The following is a 25,032-nucleotide window of genomic DNA, read 5'->3' as shown; positions in this document are numbered from 1 at the left end:
GTCCAACACCCATTCCTAATAAAAACACTAAATAAAATAGGTACGAAGGGAAATTCCTCAACATAATAAAGGGCATGCACTGGGTTATACAAAAACAACAGAAAACATCATTCTTAATGGAGAGAGGGTGAAAACATTCCCCTTGAGAACAGTAACAAGACAAGGAAGCCCTTCAACACCACTCCTATTTAACATTGTGCTAGAAGTCCTAGCTAACGCAATAGGCAAGAAAAATAAATAAATAAAGGGCATCCAAATAGATAAAGAAGAAGTACAACTGTCACCATTTGTGGATGACGTGATACAGAGAAAACACAAAAGACTCCATGAGAAAACTATTGGAACTAATAGGAAGATTCAGCAGAATAGCAGGATACAAAATAAACATACAAAAATCTGCTGAATTCCTATACACCAACAAAAAAATGACTAAAAGGATATCCGGGAAACAATACCATTTATAAAAAAAATAAAATAGTTAATAAATCTAACCAGGGATGTAAAAAACCTATACAAAGAAAACTATAAAACAGCACTGCAAGAAACCAAAAGAGAACTACACAAGCAGGAAAACATACCACATTCATGGACAGGTAGACTTAACATTGTGAAAATGTCAATTCTACCAAAAGTGATCTACAAATACAATGCAACCTTGATCCAAACACCAACAGCACTCTTTAACAAGATGGAAAAACTAATCATTAACTTTATATGGAAAGGGTAGAAGCCCCAGATCAGTAAAGCACTCTTGAAAAAGAATAAAGTAGGGGAATTTGCACTACCAGACCTCAGGACCTACTATACAGCTATGGTAGTCAAAAAAGGCTGGTACCGGTACAACAGCAGACACACTGACCAATGGAAAAGCCAGATGTAAACCCACCCACCTATGGTCAGCTGATCTTCGACAAAGTCTCTAAGTCCACCAAATGGGGAAAAGATAGGATTTTTAACAAATGGTGATGGGAAAACTGGATGTCCACATGTAAAAAATTGAAACAGGACCCATACCTCACACCATACACAAAAACTAATTCAAAATGGATCAAAGACCTAAATATAAAACCAAAAACTATAAAGATCATAGCAGAAAAAATAGGATCAACACTAAAAAAAAGGCCCTAAAATACAGCATTAATAGGACATAAACCATAATTAACTATACATAAACACCAGAAGATAGGCTAGGTAACTGGGATCTTCTAAAAATTAAACACTTATACTTATCAAAAGAATTCATCGAAAGAGTAAAAAGAGAAACTACAGACTGGGAAAAAAAAATTTGGCTATGACATATCCGACAAAGGTCTAATCTCTAAATCCTATATGAAAATCCAACACCTTTACAACAAAAAGACAAATAATCCAATAAAAAATTGGCAAAAGATATGAACAGACACTTCATCAAAGAAGACATTCAAGTGGTAACAGATACATGAGGAAATGCTCGTGATCACTAGCTATTAGAGAAATACAAACCAAAATCACAATGAAATGCCATCTCACCCCAGCATTACAGGTGTGAATGAATAAAAAAAAAACCCAGAAAATAACAAATGTTGGAAAGGCTGCGGGGAGATTCGAACTCATACGCACTGCTGGTGGGAATGCAAAATGGTACAACCATTTTGGAAAACGATATGGCGCTTCCTTAAAAAGCTAGAAATAGAAATATATGATCCAGCAATCCCACTCCTAGGAATATACCCTACAGAAATAATAGCCATCACACAAATAGACATATGCACACCATGTTCACTGCAGCTTTGTTCACAATAGCAAAAAGATGGAAACAACCTAGGTGCCCATCAACAGACGAATGGATAAACAAACTATGATACACACACAATATGGAATGCTACGTATCAATAAAACACAATGATGAATCTGCGAAGCATCTTACAAGTGGATGACTGGAGGGCATTATGCTGAGTGAAATAAGTCAATCACAAAAGTACAAATATTGTATGAGATCACTACTATAAAAATCATGAAAAGGTTTACACAGAAAAATAAACAATCTTTGATGGATACGAGGGACGGGAACTATGGGAGGGAAAAATACTAAATAGACAATAAATAATTAGTAACTTTGGTGAAGGGTAAGGCAGTACACATTATTGGGGAGGCTGGCACAACTTGTCCAAGGCAAGATCATGGATGCTGTGTAGACACATCCACACTCCCTGAGGGATCGAATTACTGGGCTGAGGGCTGTGGGGACCATCGTCTTGGGGAACATCTAGCTCAACTGCCATAACATAGTTTATAAAGAAAATGTTCTACATTCTACTTTGGTGAGTAGCACCGGGGGTCTTAAAAGGAATCACAATAGAGGGTCCAGGACAGAGCTGCAGAAATATGTAGAACAAAATTTTAACTCAAAAAAACAAAAAGACCAGATTACTGGTCTGACAGGGACTGGAGAAACCCTAAGAGTATGGTCCCTGGACACCTTATGACTCAGGAATGAAGTCACTCCTGGGGTTAACCCTTCAGCCAAAGATTAAACAGGTCCATAAAAGAAAACAAGACTATATGGGCACGCCAGCTCAGGGCAAGGATGAGAAGGCAGGAGGGGACAGGAAAGCTGGTAATGGGGAACCCAAGGTTGAGAAGGGGAGAGTGTTATGTTGTTGGGTTGGCAACCAATGCCACAAAACAATATGTATATAATTGTTTAATGAGCAACTAGTTAGCTCTGTAAACCTTCAGCTAAAGTACCAAAAAATAAAAAAAGTCCATCTGTAGGTACATTCTAGCTGTTTGGTATCCAGAAGTGTTTTATTATACATAAACCTCAATTTCATCAGATGAAAAATGAGGGTCTCATTATATTTCCTTAGCCCTAGATGTCCCTTCAAGACCAAGACAGACTAGGAAGAAGGACCCAGCAATGGTCTACTTCTGAAAAGAATCAGCCAGTGAAAACCTTATGAAGAGCAGCAGAACATTAACACAGTGCCGGAAGAAGAGCCCCTCAGCTTGGAAGGGACTCAAAACATGACTGGGGAAGGACTGCCTCCTCAAAGTAGAGTCGACCTTAATGACGTGGATGGAGTCAAGCTTTCAGATCCTTCATTTGCTGATGTGGCATAACTCGAAATGAGAAGAAACAGCTGCAAACATCCTTTAATAATCGAAACCTGGAACACGAAGTATGAATCTAGGAAAATTGGAAATCATCAAAAATGAAATGGAACACATGAACATCGATGTCCTAGGCACATCAGTGAGCTGAAATGGACTGCTACTGTCATTTTGAATCAGATAATCATATGGTCTACTACACCAGGAACAACAGCTTGAAGAGGAATGATGTTGCATTCACCGTCAAAAAGAGTATTTCGAGATCTATCCTGAAGTACAACACTGTCAGCGATAGGATAATATCCACACGCCCGCAAGGAAGACCAGTTAAGACAACTATTATTCAAAGTTATGTACTAACCACTAAGGCCAAAGTTGAAGAAATTGAAGATTTTTACCAACTTCTGCCGTCTGAAATTGATCAAACATACAATCAGGATGCACTGATGATGTTAAAGTTGGAAACAAAGAAGGATTTGTAGTTGGAAAATATGGCCTTGGTGATAGAAATGATCCCAGAGATCACATGATTGACTTTCACAAGACCAACGACTTCTTCACTGCAAATACCTTTTTTCACCTAGATAAATGGCAGCTATACACATCGACCTCACCAGATGGAATACACAGGAATCAAACTGAGTACATCTGTGGAAAGGTACTCACTCGTTTATGCCAAGAAATTTGGAAGACAGCTACCTGGCCAACCAACTGGAAGAGATCAATATTTATGCCTATTCCCAGGAAAGGTGATCCAGCTGAATGACCAAATTATTGAACAATATCACCAATATCACATGGAAGCAAAACTTTGCTGAAGATTATTCAAAAGTGGCTGCAGCAGTATAACCACAGGGAACTGCCAGAAATTCAAGTTGGATTTAGAAGAGGTCGTGGAACCAGGGATATCATTGCTGATATCAGATGAACTCTGGCTGAAAACAGAGAATACCAGAAAGATGTTTACCTGTATTTTACTGACTATGCTAAGGCATTCAACTGTGTGGATCATAAAAAAAGTTACGGATAACACTGCAGAGAATGGGAATTCCAGAACACTTACTTCTGCTCATGAGGAATCTGTACATGAATCAGGAGGCAGTCGTTCGAACAGAACAAGGGGATACTGCATGGTTTAAAGTCAGGAAAGGTATAGGTTAGGGTTGTATCCTTTTACCATATCTATTTAATTTGCATGCTGAGCAAATAATCTGAGAAGCTGGACTATATGAAGAAGAATAAGGCATTAGGATTGGTGGAAGACTCATTAACAACCTGTGTTATGCAGATGACACAACCTTGCTTGCTAAAAGTGAAGGGGACTTAAAGCACTTACTGATGAAGATAAAAGACCACAGCCTTCAGTATGGACTACACCTCAACATAAAATAAAATAAAAATCCTCACAACTGGACCAATAAGCAACATCATGATAAACAGAGAAAAGACTGAGGTTGTCAAAGACTTCATTTTACTTGGATTCACAATCAACAGCCATGGAAGCAGCAGTCAAGAAATCAAAGACACATTGCACTGGGCAAATCGGCTGCAAAAGACCTCTTTCAGGTGTTGAAAAGCAAAGATGTCCCCTTGCTGAGTAAGGTGTGCCTGACCCAAGCCATTGTGCTTTTAATCACCTCAAATGCATGTGAAAGCTGGAAGCATGAAAAGCATAAGGAAGACTGAAGAATTGATCCAAATATAATGGCTTAAGAACTGTATTAAAATGAACATTTTATTGAAGTTTTTTAATTTAATTTAATTTCCTGAATAAATTTTAGTTTTTACTTACGTAATAATTATAGCAAGAAGTATTTCATTACGGAATTTCTTCAGCCTGATAGAGGGCATTTATGGAAAATCCACAGTTGATATACTCAAGAGTGAAAGACTGAAAGCTTTCCTATAAGATCAAGAACAAGACAAGGATGGCTACTTTCACCACTGTTATTCAACAACATTATACTGGAAGTTCTAGCCAGAACAATTAGGAATGAAAATAGAAGGCTCCCAAATCAGAAAGGAAGTAATACTACATCTGTTTGCAGATGACATGATCCTATACATAGAAAACCTCAAAGAATCCACAAGAAAGCTAGAACTAATCAACGAATTCAGCAAAGTTGCAGGGTAGAAGATAAACACACAACTGTGTTTCTATACATCAGGAATGAACAACACAAAAAGGAAATTAAGAAAATAACTCCATTTACAATAGCATCTTAGAAAACCAAATATCCACTGCAACTCAACTGACTCTGACTCATAGAGGCCCTACAGGAAAGAGGACAGCTGCCCCGTAAGATTTTCAAGGCTGTAATCTTCACAGAAACAGACTGTCACATCTTTCTCCTGCAAAGCGGTTGGTGGGTTCGAGCCACCAACCTTTCAGTTTGCAGCCAAGTGCTTAATCAAAGCACCAGCAGGACTCCTTGAAAAAAATTAAAGAGAATTTAAATAAATGGAAAGACACATTCCACGCTCATGGACTAAAGGCTTAATACTGTTAAGATATCAATACTACCTAAAGTGATCTACAGATTCAACAAAATTCCTATCAAAATTCCAATAGCCATTTTTGCAGAAACGGAAAAGCCAATCTTCAAGTTCACATGGAATTAAATTTGCAAAGTGCCCTGAACAGCTAACGCAATCTTGAAAAACAGTAAAGTTGGAGGACTAACACTTCCCAATTTTAAAACACACTTTAAAGCTACAACAATCAAACAGTGTGGTAGTGGCATCAGGTAGACATACAGACCAATGGAATAGAACTAAGGGTCCAGAAATACACCCATACATCTGTCTATGGCCACTTGATTTTCGACAAGCGTGCCAAGTCCATTCAATGGGGAAAGAATAGTCTCTTCAACAAATAGTACTAGAATAACTGGATTTTAACACACAAAAGAATGAAGTTGGGCACTTACCTTGCACCATATATAAAAATTAACTCAAAAGGGATCAATGACCTAACTACAAGAGCTAAAACCATGGAATTCTTAGAAGAAAACATATGGGTAGATCTTGATGGCCTTAAATTTGGCAATGGATTCTTAGAAATGACACCAAAAGGACAAGCAACAAGAAAAAAGAGATAAACTGGACCTTATCCAAATTAAAAACTTTTATGCATCAAAGGACATCATGAAGAACGTAAACAGACAACCTACAGAACGGAAAATACCAGAATATACAAAGAAGTCCTACAACTTAAGACAACCCAATTTTAAAAAGGGCAAAGAACTTATTAGACATTTCTCCAAAGAAGATATGCAAATTATCAATAAGTGCATGACTAGACAGTCAACGTTAGTCATTTTGAATATATAATTCAAAACCAAAACGAGATACTACTTTACATGTACTAGTATTGCTATCATTAAAAGAAAAAAAAAAAAAAAAGTCTTGGTGAGGATGTGGAGCAACTGGGGCCCTTGGGCATTACTGGTGGAAATGTAAAATGGTGTCACCACTGTGGAAAACAGTTTGGTGGTGGTTCCTCAAAAACTTTAACACAGAATTCCCAAAAAACCCAGGAATTTCACTTCTACGTATATACTCAAAAAAGCATTGAAAACCGGGACTCAAATGACACCTGTACGCCAATATTCACTGCAGCATTATTCACAACTGTCAAAAGGTGGAAACGACCCAAGTGTTTATCAACAGATGAACGGATAAACAAAAAGTGATATACACATGCAATGGAGGATTATTTGGCCATAAAAGTAAAATGAAGTTCTGATACATGCTATGCAATGGATGAACTTTGAAAACATGCTGAGTAAAATAAACCAGACACAAAAGGACAAATATTGTAAGATTCCACTTAGAATAGGTAAATTCAGAGACAAAAAGTATATTAGAGGTTACTAGAGGTTGGAAGTAGAGAGGAATGGGGAATTACTGCTTAACGAGTATGAGATTTCTGTTTGGGGCAATCAGACAGTTTTAAAAATAAAGAATGGTGATGGTTATACAATATTGTGAATATAATTAATGCTACTGAGTTGTATTCTTAAAAATGGTTAAAATGGCAAATTTTATGTTATATATACTTTACCACAATAAAATAAAATTTTAATTTTAAAAAATAAATATTTTGGTTAAGTATAAAGGAAATCCCTGTCTACAAAAAAAAAAAAAAAAAAAAAAAAAACAGCAGCTATTAATTCATACTGCTGGTCATTATTTGGAAACCGTGGTGGCACAGCGGTTAAGAGCTACGGCTGCTAACCAAAAGGTCAGCAGTTCAAATCCACCAGGTGCTGCTTGGAAGCCCTAAGAGGCAGTTCTACGCTTCCAACAGGGTTGCTATGAGTTGGAATCAACTCGATGGCAATGTTTTTTGGGGGGGGGTCGGGGGGGGGTCATCATTTAACAGATGTTCCTTTAATGGTGGTTTTGGTAGGCTATTTCCTGGTTCTGTCACTAAGATTCTATGTGATTCTAACTACCATAAATTAAAAGTTAAGAAAAAGAGAGGAACTTCATATATATTATCTACTTTATTCATTCAAAAGGGCCAATTTGGACACATGGATATGTTTTCTGTGAGCCACAAGTTTCTTTTTTAATTTCAGTTAGTGGCCAACATTTAATACCAAGATTTAATATTTTAAAATATAGGTTTCCAGCTTCCCTTGAAAAGAGAGAATCTGATAAACCAGGTGCACGGCTATAACCCACTACAGGCAAGTAGCACGTGCCTCCCTGCACTTCCCCACGCTCTCCACCAAACATAATCTCGACCTTGCCCACATAGCCTGCCCAGCCTTTCTAAGTATTGGAATCTGCAACTTCTAATGTACATATTTGACTTGATTTTCTAACCTGGAGTTTCTGAAGAATTAGACAATGGAGCAGATGCTTCAGCTAAGGCAGCTAACGTAGCTAACACTGATGTAGATGAGTTTCCAAACTGAACAGCAGATACACCCGTTTCATCTATGAGAAAAGAAAAAAATAGGTTTGAATTTTTAAGGCGTTTAATGAAATGCTTACTCCTGATGCTCTATTTTATTCAGCTCTTACATGAAGCTTGGATAGTATTTGTTTTATAAAAAAACAAGCTTGGAAAGCATTAGTTTTTGAAAGATAATATTGCAGTGTGTTTGCAATATTCTCCTTCTTTAGATTATTTTGTCTCAAAAAAGTTTGTTTCTGCCAATGATACAAAGAAGACCAACGCAGCTGATATAATCTTACCCTCATTCTCCAACAGTCCTTTCTTAAAAAGGATGAATGCCTACTAAAAGCATAACAACTGTCCAACAGCTACCCTATATGCATCTCAATACCTGTTGCCTTGGATGAATTTTCTGAAGATACCAGACCTGTTAGGTTCACCACCCCTCCAGGTCCGATGATAAACTGTGGTGTTGCAGCATGTATCGTCACAGTGTCGGGACTCTCTGGGTTTGTGTTGATTTGGTTCTGCATTGCAATCTAGAGGACAAGTCACCACAATGGTTTCAGAGTTATAACCAGCACGTATAGCACAGATTCTCAATGTAGTATATACACATGAAAAAGAACGTTCTCTAATTTAAGAGGAAGCATCTAATACAAAATGGACACCTTTCCTCATGGTCTACTGAGAGCATAGTGCTAAACTGCAGTTATGAATTTACATCCTGAGTTCCTCTATCTGGTAAAGCAGCAACATTCCATGGGAGCAGAAATGGGTATCTGAAAGGCTATAAAGAACAGAGATGTACTGTACATTGAAAGATATTCTGCCACCCTGTGGTTACAGAAATACAATGATCAAGCTATTTCCTCTCTACTATATTCAGCATTACATAACATATATAAGGCAAATCTTCCCAATTACTGTTCCCTATCTTCAATCCCAGCCCCCAAACTACACTCCTAGGAGTAAAAGAATGAGAAGAGACATGGCAAAATTCATTATCTTGAACATAGAGCATCTTTTAAGCAATTAGGTAAAGTTCAATGCAGTCAAATGGTCTGAGGGAGGAAGAGTTCCACTGAGAAGGGAAACAAGAAGATAGGAAAGAAGAGACAGTAAGTAAAGAAGATAATTTACATCAATGTCGCCTAACCAAAGAAAAGAGAAATAATGTTGGTTACTAGAAAAATCTGCTTAGAACTAGAAATAACTATGGTTGCAAACAGACCTTTGAGAATGGTGATAAATAAAAGAAACGAACGATAAAGGCTGCATCACTCACTTAATGGATATTATTATGTTCGCTAAAAAAATATTTTTTAAAGAAAGTGTAAGAGATTTTGAAAAACCCGTATGAGATCCAAATAATGCAACAAAATACCTAATAGAATCAAATATCTAGAAGAGGAATTTAGGAACTTAAAACATGCCGAGTAATCACTTTATCTAATCTTCCGATGCTACATTAAAACACTGTGGTTATATGAAACAATAGTTTAGTCTAACTAGTAAAAAAAAAAAATGTCTGCCTTGAGCATTATGCTCTTATAAGAACTATCTCCCCCAACCATCTGTCAGTTTGTTGTACTGTGGGGGCTTGCAAGCTGCTGTGAAGCTGGAAGCTATGCCACCAGCATTCAAACACCAGCAGATTCATTGATGGTGGACAGGTTTCAGCTGAGCTTTCAGACTAAGACAGACTAGGAAGAAGGACCTGGCAGTCTACTTCTGAAAAAAAATTAGCCAGTGAAAACCTTATGAATAGCAGCAGAACACTGTCTGATATAGTGCTGGAAGATGAGGCACTCAGGTTGAAAGGCACTCAAAATACAACTGGGGAAGAGCTGCCTCCTCAAAGCTGCCTCCTAAAGACGTAGATGGAGTCAAGCTCTCAGGACCTTCATTTGCTGATGTGGCGGAACTCAAAATGAGAAGAAACAGCTGCAACCATCCATTAATAACAGGAATATGGAATGTACAAAGTATGAATCCAGGAAAATTGGAAACTGTCAAAAATGAAATGAACACAAAAAAATCAATATTCTAGGCATTAGTGAACTGAAATGGACTGGTACTGGCCGTTCTTAATCAGGCAATCATATGGTCTACTATGCCAGGAATGACAGATTGGGAATGGTGTCACAATCATCGTCAAAAAGAACATTTCGAGACCTAACAATGTCACTAATAGGATAACGTCCATACGCCTACAAGGAAGACCAGTTAATACAGCTATTGTGCAAATCTATGCACCAACCACTAAGGCCAAAGATGAAGACATTGAAGGTTCTTACCAACTTCTGAAGTCTGAAATTGATCAAACATGCAATCAAGATGCACTGATAATTACTGGTGACTGGAATGAGAAAGTAGGAAACAAAGAAGAAGGAATTGGTAGTTAGAAAATATGGCCTTGGTGACAGAAACGACAGGGAGATCACATGACAGAATTTTGCAAGAACAACGACTTCTTCATTGCAAATACTTTTTGTCACCAACATAAATGGTGAGTATACAAGTGGACATCACCAGATGGAATACACAGGAATCAAATCGACTACATCTGTGAAAACAGATGATGGAAAAGCTCAATATCATCAGTCAGAAAAGGCCAGGGGCCAACTGTGGAATGGACCATCAATTGCTCATATGCAAGTTAAGCTGAAGCTGAAGAATATCAGAACAAGTCCATGAAAGCCAATGTACAACCATGAGTATATCCCACCTGAATTTAGAGACCATCTCAAGGATAGATTTGATGCACTGAACACTAATGACCAAAGACCAGATGACTTGTGGAATGACATCAAGGACATCATACATGAAGAAAGAAAGAGGTCATTAAAAGGGCAGGAAAGAAAGAAAAAGACCACAATGGATGTCAGAAGAGACTCTGAAACCTGCTCTTGAACACAGAGTAGCTAAAGCGAAAAGAGAAATAATGAAACAAAAGAACTGAACAGAAGATTTCATAGGTTGGCTCGAAAAGACAAAGTAAAGTATTATAATGAAACATGCAAAGATCTGGAGATAGAAAACCAAAAGCGAAGAACACACTCAGCATTTCTCAACCTGAAAGAATTGAAGAAAAAATTCAACCCTTAAGTTGCAATATTGAAGGATTCTAGAGGGAAAATACCAAACAATGCCGGAAGCATCAAAATGAGATGGAAGGAATACACAATGTCACTATACCACAAAGAACTGGTCGACGTTCAACCACTTCAGGAGGTAGCATCTGATCAAGAACTGAAGAACTGAAGAACTGAAGGAAGAGGTCCAAGCTGCACTGAAGGCACTGGAAAAAAACAGGCTCCAGAAATTGACAGAATATGAATTGAGATGTTTCAGTAAACGGATGCAATGCTGAAGTGCTCACTAGTCTGTGCCAAGAAATTTGGAAGACAGCTATCTGGCCAGTCGACTGGAAGAGATTTATATTTGCACCCATTCCAAAGAAAGGTAATCCAACAGAATGAGGAAATTATCAACAATATACTACACGCAAGTAAAATTTGGCTGAAGATCATTCAAAAGTGGTTGCAGCAGTATATGGACAGGGAACTGTCGGAAATTCAAGTCGGATTAGAAGAGGACTTGGGACAGGGATATCATTGCTGATGTCAGATGGACCTTGACTGAAAGCAGAGAATACCAGATAGATGTTTCCCAAAACCAAACCAAACTTACTGCCGTTGAGTCGATTTCGACTCATAGCGACCTAATAGGAAGAGAAGAACTGCCCCATAGAGCTTCCAAGGAGCACCTGGTGGATCAGAACTGCTGACCTTTTGGTTAGCAGCTGTAGTACTTAACTATTACACCACCAGGGTTTCCAGAAAGATGTTTACCTGTGATTTACTCACTACATAAAGGCATTCGACTGTGTGGACCATAAGAAATTATGGATAACATTTTAAAGAATGGGAATTCCAGAACACTTAATTGCACTCATGAAGAACCTGTACTTTGACCAAGAGGCAGTTGTTTGAACAGAACAAGGGGATACCATGTGGATTAAAATCAGGAAAGGTGTGCGTCAGGGTTGTATCTTTTCACCATACTCATTCATTCTGTATGCTGAGCAGATTATCTGAGAAGTTGGACTATATGAAGAGGAACATGGCATCAGGATTGGAGGAAGACTCATTAATAACCTGAGAAGTACAGATGACACAACCTTACTTGCTGAAAGTGAAGAGGACTTGAAGCACTTTTTGATGAAGATCAAAGATCACAGCCTTCATTATGGATTACACCTCAACATAAAGAAAACAAAAATCTCACAACTGGACCAACAAGCCACATCATTATAAATGGAGAAAAGACCGAAGTTGTCAAGGATTTCATTTTACTTGGATCTACAATCAACACCCACGGAAGCAGCAGTCAAGAAACAAATGACACATTGCATTGGGCACATCTGCTGCAAAAGATCTCTCTAAAGTGTTAAAAAGCAAAGATATCACTTTGAAGATTAATATGTGCCTAACCCAAGCCATGGAAACCTGGTAGCCTAGTGTTTAAGAGTTTGGCTGCTAACCAAAAGGTTGGCAGTTTGAATCCACCAGGAGCTCCTTGGAAACCCTACCAGGCAGTTCTACTCTGTCCTATATAGGGTCACTATGAGTCGGAATTGACTCGACAGCAATGGGTTTTTTTTTTTTAACCCAAGCCATGGTGTTTTCAATTGCCTTCTATGCATGTGAAAGCTGGATAATGAATAAGGAACACTGAAGAAGAATCGAAGTCTTTGAATTATGGTGTTGGCAAAGAATACTGAATACACCACGGACTGCAAGAACAAATCTGTCAATAGAGGAAGTACAGCCAGAATGTTCATTAGAAGCAAGGATGGCTAGATTTCATCTCATGTACTTTGGACATGTTATCAGCAGGGACCAGTTCCCGGAGAAGGACATCAGGCTTTGTAGAGTAGAGGGTCAACGCAAAATACTAAGACCCTCAATGAGATGGACTGACACAATGGCTGCAATGATGGGCTGAAGCATGACAATTGTGAGGATGGTGCAGGACAGGGCAGTGTTTTGTTCTATTGTACATAGGGTCACTGTGGGTGAGAACCAACTTGACAGCACCTCACAACAAAGGAACTATCTATATAGGATCAAACTGGCAACAGCAACTTGAAAGATTAGATAGGAACCTTAGGGGACCATGAATTTATGTCATAAGGGAGGAACAATTCAGAAAAAGAGCGTGAGAATGGTTGCACAACTTGAAGAATGTAATCAATATCATTAAATGGTACGTGTAGAAACTGTTTAATTGTTATATGTTTTACTGTATATATTCTCAACAACGATAAAATTAAAAAAAAGAAAGAAAACCTGATGGAGCAGTTCTACTCTGCAACACACGGCATGGCCATGAGTCAGAACTGACTTGGCAGTAATGGGTTTGTTTTTGTTTGTTGGTTCTTTTTTACCTGTTATCTATCACTGTACTAGGCACTGAGGAATATAACAATGAATAATAGGAAAAAAAAAGACGACTGTGGTTATATACTCATAAGTGTGAACGGTAATGAACAAAGACGAAGTAAAAGAGGAAAAGACCTATCCAAAGCAACTAAGTTCAAAATGAAAAGCTTGAAGTTAAATAATTCAACTTATCCACAGGACAGAAAGCCATAAATAAAACCTTCCTTTTGTTGATTTTCTTAAGTTAAAAGCCAAAAGTTACCTGTAGTATCTCTGCTAAATCTTCATTCCCATTGTCTATTGAAATATCAAATGCAGTTTTACAAAATTTACTTTGTGTGTGTACATCAGCACCATATTTGATTAAAAGCTCCACCACCTCTTGATGATTGTGCTCTGTGGCCCAGTGTAGAGCTGTCATCTTCAGCATGTCCTTCGCATTGACATCAGCACCATGCTACAAAATTATTTCAAAATAAGATATTGCTAAAATATGAAATATAATGAATTTCTCATTTGAAAATACTAGCCACTAAGCTTCAAAGCAAAAATTTGCTACCAACATAAACTATTCATTTCTTTGTGTTAAATAATCCATAAATTCCAGAAATCATTTTTCTATCATGCTGACTTTCCTAACTGCTTTCCTTCTAATTTCATAGGAAGCCAGCAATTATTTTTTTCAATATCCAGCTATGGGCATGAAGGGCTAAAAAGGCATCAGAAGGGAAGGAAAAATATAAGTAGTCCTCCAAACTCTTTTTTAACGCTGTTAAAGGAGCTGTTTACCTCGTTCCTCATTTATACAAATATATCCTTTGCTTTCAAAACCAGTTCAATAGAAGGCATTAAAAGGGAGCTATCATCTAGGGGTAGGCTTGTCCAGTATAGTAGCCACCAGACACATGTGCTTATTAAGCACTTGAAATGTAATAGTCTGAATAGGGATGGGCTGTAAGTGTAAATACACGCTGAGTTCCAAAGAAGACTTAGTAGCAGCAAAAGGGTAAAATATCTCATTAATAATTTTTATATTATGTTGAAATGATAATACTTTGCACATATTGGGTTAAATTAAATATAATATTAAAGTTACTTTTTTAAATGTAGATATGATACTAGAAAATTTAGAATTACGCGTGATTTGCACTTGGGGCTTACAATCTATTTCTTTTGGATAGCACTGATCTAGATTCCAGCATAAAAAGGATGACGAATAGCGTCTAAATCTAACACTCTCCATTTCACAGTTTTCTATATAACTCTTTGGCACTTAGATGACTACAGAAAAATTCCCGTTTGTTTATCAATCATTCAGTCCTAATGTTACCTTCCATGAGCATTTTAACAGTATACTGAGTACAGTCAAAAGTGCAGAAGACAAAGCTGTAGCCCCTTACCACAGAGTGCCTCAAGGTCTAAAACATCAATTGTTCATTTAACTAAGACTATACGTAAAGGAACACCCCCCCTCCCACCACCGACAAAGGAAAACTTTAAGATAATTTTCATTTGATGGGCTTACACACACACACACACACAAAATGAAGAACATAGGAAAAACACTAAGTAGACATTCAATGAAACTAGCTCTCTTCTCTCTTTTATAAAACCATAAAAGCGTTAGGGGCTTATTTTCAAAAGCAAAGAGCAAAGAGAAAAAACATACCTTAAGCAACACCTCAACTATCCTGGCATGGCCCTCAGAAGCTGCCATGTGTAATGGTGTCCGGTCCACTTTAGTTCTGGCATCCCTACTCACACCGGCCCGGAGGAGCACCTCTGTTGTGGAATAATGTCCGTACTGTGCTGCCAGATGAAGTGGAGAAGTTCCCAGCTATGCCACAGGAAAAAATCCACATTTGTAGTCACTTCTACTTCCACACACTACTACTACTACCTTTTATATTTCCTGCTTACAGAGTAAACAGGTTATATTATCTGTCTACAAAGCAACTCAAAACTTGAAATAAATTAATGCTTAACACATCCTCTAGAGGCCAAGAATTTCCATATACTTTTCAGCGAAGAAGAAACGCTAGCATTTGCTTTAACTCAAACTTGCTTCCTTCATTAGTTTATCAGAAAAATAACCTAAATAAGATTAATTTCAGATAATTAGGGTTTGAGAAACTTTTCTGAGTATTAAAATGTTTTCCTTGAATCAATCACTCAAAGCTTGCTATATTAACTTCTTTCTATCTATAAAAGTCATATCAAATAAATGTAACAGTGCACATTTTTATGTTAAATGGACCAAAGTGCACATTTTTATGTTGAATGGATCAAAATTGTTTTGCAGGACTTAATAAATTAAAGCACCTCAGTTATCTTTTCAAAAGGAACTCATAGTCATCTTTCAAGGGCAAAATCTTAAGTCCACTTGCCAAAAGTAAGTCAGGACAGAAACAAAACAGCCTAGTTCTCCTGAAATTGGTTCCATGTGGTATACCCACTGAATTGATACTACATCCACAATATAAAAAGGAAAGTACTAAAATATAAGTAAAAAACCAAAAAGCGAACCAGCTGCTGTCAAGTCAATTTTGACTAATGATGGCTCCAAGTGTGTCAGAATAGAACTGTGCTCCACAGGGTTGTTTGTGGCTGATTTTTTGGAGTTAGATCACCAGGCCTTTATTTGAGGCTTCTGAGTAGACTCGAACAGCCTACCGTTCCTTTAGCAGCCGAGCTCTTAACCATTTGTGTCATCAAGGACTCCTAACATGAGTAAAACCAAACAAAACCAAACCCGTTGCCATTGAGTTGATTCCAACACATAGCAACCCTATAGGACGGAGTAGAACTGCCCCATAGAATTTCCAAGGAGCACTTGGTGGATGTGAGCTGCCAACCCTTTTTGGTCAGCAGCTGTAGCTCTTAACCACTACGCCACCAGGGTTTCCAATACGAGTAAAGGGACAGCCATATCAGAGGCATAACTTTTAATAGGTGAAAATTAGAATTGTCATATTACATGTCTTCAGAGGTATAAAAAGTAACTACAACTCTGATTACCAACTCCCTGATGCTCCAAAGAGCCAAACATATTTCACGTAGGACATGAAATTTGCTACAACCATCACTGTAATAACAGCAACTAAGGTTTTTTGAGCACTATTCTAAGACCTTTACACATACTATCTCATTGAATTTCCTCATAAGATAGGTCCTATTATATAATCCTTATTTGGCAGAAGGTTAGTAATTTGTCTAAAGTCACACAAGTAAGAGCCATTATACAAAGTTAGGCATGTGTTCTGTCCTCTCTCAGTAATTGGCAAAATGGAAATCACTTGCCCTGGGAATAACTATCTTGTTATTATTAAAAACCTTATATTTTTAAGAGAAGGTCATTCTAGCAGGGAAAAAAAAAAAAGATTCTTGAAGAATTCTTTCTCCATTCCTTCTCATCCTTTTCCATAAAGAGCCCTTTCTACACTTTTAAAATTCTAAGATTTAATGGAAGTATCTCAATAGCCCATTTGGCAACCACAACTTTTGCTTACTGTGATATTACAGTCCATTTTGTGTTTTTTTATTTCAGACCTTCCCTTTTAGGCTGCTGAAAGTACTCACACATACATATATGTACCTGAAAAAAAAATAGCAACGCAAACACCCATGAAACGACCACAATGGCCTAAACATAAAGCATTGGCAGTTATTTAAAATCTTCCCACATGCCACTCCCTGATCACAAGTCCTTCCCTCAGTCCCAAAAGTTAACGACTATTCTGAATTTTGTGATAATCATATCTTTGGTTTTATTTTGTTTAATCGCTTATACGTCTCCAAATAATATACTTTAGTTTTGCCTGTTGTGACCTTTATTTAAACAGAATCATTCCATGCATTTCTCTGTGACTTGCCTTTTATTTAACACTACATTCATGAGATTCATCCATGTTGATGAATGTAAGTGTAGTTCAATAATTTTCTGTTTTATAAAATTTCATTCAACAACTAAACCACAATTAATTTAACAAATTTACTAGTGAACATACAGGTTGTCTCCAGTATTTTATTATTATAAACAATGCTGCTGCTAAAATGTACTGCATATGCCTTAGGCTCATAAACAAGAGTTTATTTTTTTTTAATTTTACTGTGCTTTAGGTGAAAAGTTTACAGAGTAAATCAGTTTCTTATTCAAAAATTTATACACAAATTGTTTTGTGACATTGGTTGCAATTCCCACATTGTGTTAGCACTCTCCCCCTTTCTCTCTCCACCCCCTCGCCACCCATTCCCCATGTCCATTCCTCCGGTTTTCCTGTCCCTTTCTGCCTTCTCGTTTTTGCTTTTGGGCAGGTGTTGCCCATTTGGTCTAGCATGCTTGATTGAACGAAGAAGGACATTCCTCACGTGTGTTATTGTTTGTTTTGTAGGCCTGTCTAGTCTTTGGCTGAAAGGTAGACTTCAGGAGTTGCCTCAGTTCCGATTTAGCAGACTGTCCAGGGTCCATAGTTTCAGGGGTTCCTCCAGTCTCTGTCAGACCAGTAAGGCTGGTCTACTTTTTTGTGTGTGTTTGAATTTTGTTCTACATTTTACTCCCACTCTGTCTGGGACTCTCTATTATGATCCCTGTCAGAGCCTTCAGTGGTGATAGCCGGGCACCATCTAGTTCCTCTGGGCTCAGGCTTGTGGAAGTTCTGGTTTATGCGGTCCTTTAGTCCTTTGCACTAATATTTTTCTTGTGTCTCTGGTTTTCTTCATTCTCCTTTCCTCCAGATAGGACAGGACCAATCTCTGGCTGTAGGCCTCTGCCCAAATGCACTCACCTTTCTCTCTCTGTGCCATCTCCTGCTGTTGGGTCTCTCATGCCACTGCTTCTCACCACCTTCGGGATTACAGCTCATTGACTCTCTCTCTCAGTATCCTGCTTCCAGGAACTTCTCAGCACAGGGATCCCAGGTCTAAATGGCACGCTGGCTCCTGATTGTTCTTCCTTGGTGATGGGGGACCTTCTCTTTTCCTTTCTCTGGGGTAGATCATTTCAAACCCAGAAGGATGGCAAAACTGACCAATCCTTTTGGTGGGCCACAATTACCCTATCACACAGTCCCACCCAATCATGAGGACGGCTGTTACAAGATCACAGCTAGAAAGGCCACACCAAAGTGATCTATCACACTACAGTATGTACCATAGTTTGTTTATCCACTCATCTGCTGATGGGCACTTAGGTTGTTCCCAAATTTTTGTTATTGTGAATAATGCTGTAGTGAACATGGGTGTGCATATGCCTATTCATGTGATGGCTCTTATTTCCCTAAAATATATTCCCAGGATTGGGATTGCTGGATCGTATGGTATTTCTATTTCTAGCTTTTTAAGGAGGTGCCATATAGTTTTCCACAGTGGTTGTACCATTTTACATCCCCACCAGCAGCGCATACTGTATGAGAGTTCCCATCTCCCCATAACCTCTCCAATATTTGATGTAGTGGTGAGATGGTATTTCACTGCAGTTTTGATTTACATTTCTCTAAGGCTAATGATCTTGAGCCGTTAGCCACTTGAATGTCTTCAGTGAAATGTCTGTTCATATCCTTTGCCAATATTTTAATTGGATTATTTGTCTTTTTGTTGTTGAGGCATTGAAGTATTTTAGAGATTTTAGAGATTAGATCTTTATAGGATAAGACGTAGCCCAAAATTTTTTTCCCAGTATGTAGGTTCTCTTTCTACTCTTTTACTGAAGTCTTTTGATGAGCATAAGTGTTTAATTTTTAGGAGCTCCCAGTTACCCAGCCTATTTCCTGATGTTTGTGCATTGTTAGTTACTGTTTGTACTGTATTTATGCTGCATATTAGGGCCCCTAGAATTGTCCCTATTTTTTCTTTCAAGGTCTTTATCATTTTAGGTTTTATATTTAGGTCTTTCATTCATTTTGAGTCAGTTTTTGTGTATGGTGTGAGGTATGGGCTCTGTTTATTTTTTTTACAGAGGAACATCCAGTTTTGCCTGTATTATTTGTTACAAAGACTACCTTTCCCCCATTTAATGAACTTTGGTTATTTGTCAAAGATCAGCTGACCATAACTGGATGGATTTATTGGATGGGTTCTCAATTTCATTCCAGTGGTCTACGTGTCTGTCATTGTACCAGGCTGTTATGACTACTGTAGCTGTATAGTAGGTTCTGAAATCAGGTAGTGTGAGGCCTCCTACTTTCTTTTTCTCCAATAATGCTTTGCTTCTTTGTGGCCTCTTTCCTTTCCATATAAAGTTGGTGATTAGTTTTACATCCCATTAAATAATGGTGTTGGTATTTGGATTGGGATTGTATTATACCTGTAGATCACTTTTTGGTAAAATTGACATTTTCACAAGTTGAGTCTTCCTGTCCATGAGCATGGTGTGTTTTTTGATTTATATAGGTCTCTCTTTGTTTCTTGTAGCAGTGTTTTATAGTATTCTTTGTATAGGCCTTTTACATCCATGGTTAGATTTATTACCACATATTTTATCTTTTCAGGGGCTAATATAAATGGTATTGTTTTTCTGATATCCTTTTCAAAGTTCTCTTTGTTGTTGTACAGGAATTCAACTGACTTTTTTTATGTCGATCTTGTATCCTGCTACTCTGCTGAACCTATTAGTTCCAGTAGTTCTCTTGTGGAATCTTCAGGGTCCTCTATTTATAGCACAACATCTGCAAAAAGGGATAGTTTTACTTCTTCCTTTTCAATTTGGGTGCCATTTATTTTTCTTCCTTATTAATCTACTTAGGATTTCCAGCACAATGTTAAATAAGAATGGGGATAAAAGGCATCCTTGTCTTTTTCCTGTTCTCAGGGGAAATGCTTTCAGCTTCTCTCCGTTAAGAATGATGTTAGCTGTTGGTTTTGTATAGATGCCCTTTATTATGTTGAAGAATCTCCCTTCTATTCCTATTTTATTGAGAGTTTTTTTTTACCAGAAATGGGTGGATTATATTGATTTACTTTCTAATATGAAACCATCATTTTATGTTGTTGTTGTCAAGTTCCGTCGAGTTGGTTCTGACTCATAGCAACTCTGTGTACAACAGAACGGAACATTGCCTGGTCCTGTGCCATTCTTCGCAAGGTATCCATAATTTGTTATGACCCACACAGTTAAATGCCTTTGTATAGTCAATAAAACACAGGTAAACGTCTTTCTAGTATTCTCTGCTTTTAGCCAGGATTCACCTGACACCAGCAATGATATCCCAGGTTCCACGTCCTCTTCTGAATTGGCTTGAATTTCTGGCAGTTCCCTGTCAATGTACTGCTGCAGCCATTTTCGAATGATCTTCAGCAAAATTTTACTTGCTTGTGATATTAATGATATTGTTTGAAAATTTCCTCATTCGGTTGGATCACCTTTCTTGGGAATAATCATAAATACGATCCCTTCCAGCCAGTTGGCCAGGTAGCTGTCTTCCAAATTTCTTGGCATAGACAAGTAAGCACTTCCAGTGCTGTATCCATTTGCTGAAACATCTCCATTGGTATTTCATCAATTCCTGAAGCCATTTTCTTTGCCAATGCCTTCAGTACAGCTTGGACTTCTTCCTCTGTCCATCGGTTCTGGATCATATGCTACCTCCTGAAATGGCTGAATTTCAACCAATTCTTTTCGGTATAGTGACTTTGTGTATTCCCTCCATCTTCTTTTTATATTCTTGTGTCATTTAATATTTTCCCTGTAGAAACCTTCAATATTGCAACTCGAGGCTTGAATTTTTTCTTCAGTTCTTTCAACTTGAGAAATGCTGAACGTCCTTCTTCTTAGTATGTCTCAGTCTGGAAGCTCAGCTGAAACCTGTCCGCCATGGTGACCCTGCTGGTATCTGAATACTGGTGGCAGAGCTTCCAGTATCACACAAGCCCCCAAAGCACAACAAACTGACAGATGTATTGGAGCATCACTGTCTATCTGGTATGAATCCCACTTGGTTGTGGTGTATTATTTTTTTTTTTTGATATGAAGCTGAATTTCATTTGCCAGAATTTTGCTGAGAATTTTGGCATCTATATTCGTTACAGATACTGGCCTGTAATTTTCTGGTGTGTGTGGTATCTTTTCCTGGCTTTGGTATCAGGGTAATGCTGGCTTCTCAGAATGAATTTGGGAGAATTCCTTCCTTTACTATGCTCTGAAATAGTTTGAGTAGTACCTGGAGTACACTCTTTTCTGAATGTTTGGTAGAATTCTCCAGTGAAGCTGTCCAGGCCCCAAATCTATTTTGTTGACAGTTTATTTTATTACCTCTTCAATCTCTTCTCTTGTTACGGATCTGTTCATATTTTCTAACTCAATTTGAGTTACTTTAAATAAGTAGTGTGTTTCTAGAAATTTGTTCATTTTCTCTAGGTTTTCAAATTTGTTGGAGTAGAATTTTTCATAGTATTGTGTTATGATTTCTTTTATTTTAGTTGGGTCTGTTGTAATGGTGCATATTTCATTTCTTATTTGGGTTATTTGCTTTTTCTCCTGTTTTTCTTTTGTCAGTTTGGCCAATGGTTTGTTGATTTTGTTGATCTTTTCAGAAATAACCAACTTGGGTCTTGTCGATTTTTTTTTCTGTTCCCTATTTCATTTATTTTTGTTCTAATCTTTATTATTTATTTTCTTCTGGTACCTGTGGGCTTCTTTTGCTGTTCTGTTTCTACTTGTTCGAGATGTATGGCCAGTGTTTTGATCTTGGCCCTTTCTGTGCATTTATTGCTATAAATTGACCTCTGTTTTTGCTGTATCCCAAAGGTCTTGGTATGATGTGTTTTCATGCTCATTTGATTATACTTTGTTTTCATTTCCTCTTTGATTTGTTCTGTTACCTAGTAGTTTTTAAGCAAGGTGCTATTCAGTTTTCCTGCTCTTCTTGTTATTGGTTTCTATTTTTACAGTGTTGTGATTAGAGAGAATGCTTTGTATTATTTCGATGTTTTGGATTTTATTGAGCTTTGCTTTGTGCTTAAATGTGGCCTAATCTGGAGAATGTTCCATGTGCTTTGAAAAAGAATGCATGCTTTGCTGCTGTTGGCAGGAATGAGTGTTCTGTATATGTCTATGGAGTCAAGTTGGTTGACTGTCCCCTTCAGATCTTCTGTATCTTTGCTGAGTTTCTTTCTAGATGTTCTATCGTTTACTGAGAGTGGTGTGTTGAAGTCTCCTACTATATCATGGAACTGTTTATTTCTGTTTTCAATGCTGTTACATTTTGTTGTACGTACTTCAGAGCCCTGTCGTTGGGTGTGTAAATATTTATTAGGGTTATGTTGTTTTGGTAGACTGTCCCTTTAACCTTTTTATGTCCTTCCTTGTTTTTTATAGTTGATTTTGCCTTAACATCTATTTCATCTGAGATAAATTTTGCCACTCCTGCTCTTTTTTGGTGACTGTGTGCTTGATATATTTTTTTTCCATCTTTTGATATTTAATGTATTTACGTCTTTTTTCTAAGGTATTTCTCTTGTAGACAGCATATTGAGGGGTTGTGTTTTTTAACCATTCTGCCGCTCTCTTTCTCTTAACAGGTACATTCAAGCCATTTACATTCAATATGATCATCGATGCTGTTGTTGTGTGCTGATGAGTCAATTCCGACATAGCAACCCAGAATAGAACTGCCCCATAGAGTTTCCAAGGAGCGGCTGGTGGATTTGATCTGCTTACCTTTTGGTTAGCAGCCTGAACTCTTAAACACTTTGCCGCCAGGGTGATCATTGATAGGTATGAGTTTATTTTCGTCATATTGTTGTGCTTTTGTGTGTGTGTGTGTGGTGCTGACATTTTCTTTGTTCGTCTTACTTTCCTGTGCTCAGTTCCTTTTGCTGTGTGTTTTCTTTGTTATTACAGATCTTGTATGTGCTGGGTCTTTATGATTTTCTTCTTTTTTTATTTTGATGAGTAGGTTCGTTAACTTTCTTTGTGATTACCTTGAAATTTACCCTTATCTCCCTATGTTTTAACCAGTTTTTATTACTTGATATCACCTGACTTCCTCTCCTTTTGAAAGTTCTATACCTATACCATTTATTCCCCCTTTTACTGTTTTGACATTGTCATCATTACCAATTGACATTTCTGTTTCACTCTTAGCTTTATTATTGAGCGTTATTTACCTAGGGTGGTATCTGGCTGATGTTGTCCTGTGTCCTAGACTCAGGTTGTTGTCTGATGTTGCTGGTTCTCTAACCAAACCACCAATTTTAATATTTCTTGTTAAGTTTAATTTGGTCTTTATGAATTCCCTTAATTTCTTTTTATTTGGAAATGTCCTAATTTCACCATCATATTTGAGTGAAAGTTTTGCATATATATCATTCTTGGTTGGCAGCTTTTTTCTTTCAAGGTTTTATATATGTCATTCCATTGTTTTCCTGCCTGCATAGTTTCTGCTGAATAATCAGAGCTTAATCTTGTTTCCACTTTGTACATGACTTTTCATCTTTCTTGAGGTGTTCTCAGGATTCCTTCCTTGTCTTTGGTTTTCACAAGTGTAATTACCATGCCTTGGTGATCTTTTTTTGAGGTTTACCCTATATGGCGTTTGTTGAGCTTTTTGGATGGTCAGTTTTTTGTCTTTCATATTTGTCAAATTTTCTGCTAGCAAAACTTCAAAAAATTTTCTCTGTTTTCCGTTTTCTCCTTCTCATCTGGAGCTCCCATCACCCACAAATTTTTGCTCTTGATTGTGTCCCATATATTTCTTTATTCTTTTCTCTTATTTTTCCTCAAAGTGGCATCCATGGATTTGTCTTCAATCTCACTGATTCTGCCTTCCACTTTTCCAAATTTGCTCCAAAAACTTGTACTGCGCTGTCCATTTCTGAAATTTTGTTTTTTATCTTTTGGATCTCTAGTTGCCTTTTTGTATGATTTCTAATTGTTTACTTATTTTGACGTTTTGTTCTTGTATTATTTTCCTGAATTCTACTACAGCTCTGCCTGTGTTTTCCTTGATTTTGCCTACATTTTCATTGGTTTTGTCTGTGTTTTCCATGATTTTGTCTATTACTTTTCCTTGGTTTTGTCTGTGTTTTCCATAATCTCTTCCATAATCTTTTGTAGAGCCCTAAACATTAGTCTTTCAATTTCATATCTGGTAGTTCCACTGCTTTTTCTTCTACCAGGAGGTTATCTGATTCTTTATTCTGGTCACTTGTTAGAGCCATCTTGTCCTGCTTTTTTACATGTTTTGATATTATCTGCTGTCTGTCTTCCACATATTAAGGTATTATTTTCTTACTTATTATTGTTTGTTTCATCCTGCGTTTTTGTTTTGTTTTGATGTTAGGATGGCTGGGCAGGCACGCTTTGCTCGTTGCTCATCTGTGAGCAGGCCAGCAGCAGGCAAGGCAAGCCCACTTCTCTGTACATTGGTTTGGTGAGGTGGCTGAGGGTGGACTGGGAAGGTGCTGTGAGTCTTCTGATGTTCGTTCCAGTAGTGTGGGAGCTTTCAGGGCCCCTCACCAGATAGACTGGGGTGTGATATGAGGAGTGTTGTGAGCCTGCTTCCCACCGTCCAGCAGTTGATAGAGTGTTGGGAGGGCAGGGGCAATGCAGGCCCACTGCAATGGCAGACCGATCGCCAGAGG

General features: G+C 37.7%; 1 protein-coding gene across 7 annotated transcripts in view; it reads right to left on the bottom strand.

Moving 5' to 3' along the window:
• The window catches only part of GABPB1 (GA binding protein transcription factor subunit beta 1), a 99,427-nt gene that overhangs the window by 33,578 nt on the left and 40,817 nt on the right, over window positions 1–25,032 (bottom strand). For 5 of the 7 annotated variants that reach the window (XM_049897642.1, XM_049897640.1, XM_049897641.1 and 2 more), the window contains exons 3-6: window positions 15,125–15,292; window positions 13,718–13,912; window positions 8,397–8,544; window positions 7,930–8,043 (exon numbers count right to left, since the gene is read on the bottom strand). In XM_049897642.1, coding sequence (XP_049753599.1) covers window positions 7,930–8,043; window positions 8,397–8,544; window positions 13,718–13,912; window positions 15,125–15,292 — 625 coding nt within the window. The remainder of the gene's footprint in view (window positions 1–7,929; window positions 8,044–8,396; window positions 8,545–13,717; window positions 13,913–15,124; window positions 15,293–25,032) is intronic. The other 2 variants (XM_049897644.1, XM_049897645.1) reach the window with 1 other exon arrangement.

The sequence above is a fragment of the Elephas maximus genome, chromosome 10 (genome assembly GCF_024166365.1).
Source record: "Elephas maximus indicus isolate mEleMax1 chromosome 10, mEleMax1 primary haplotype, whole genome shotgun sequence".
Lineage (NCBI taxonomy): Eukaryota > Metazoa > Chordata > Mammalia > Proboscidea > Elephantidae > Elephas > Elephas maximus.
The sequence above is the reverse complement of the archived record's forward strand: the minus strand, read 5'-3'. Positions and strand labels throughout refer to the sequence as shown.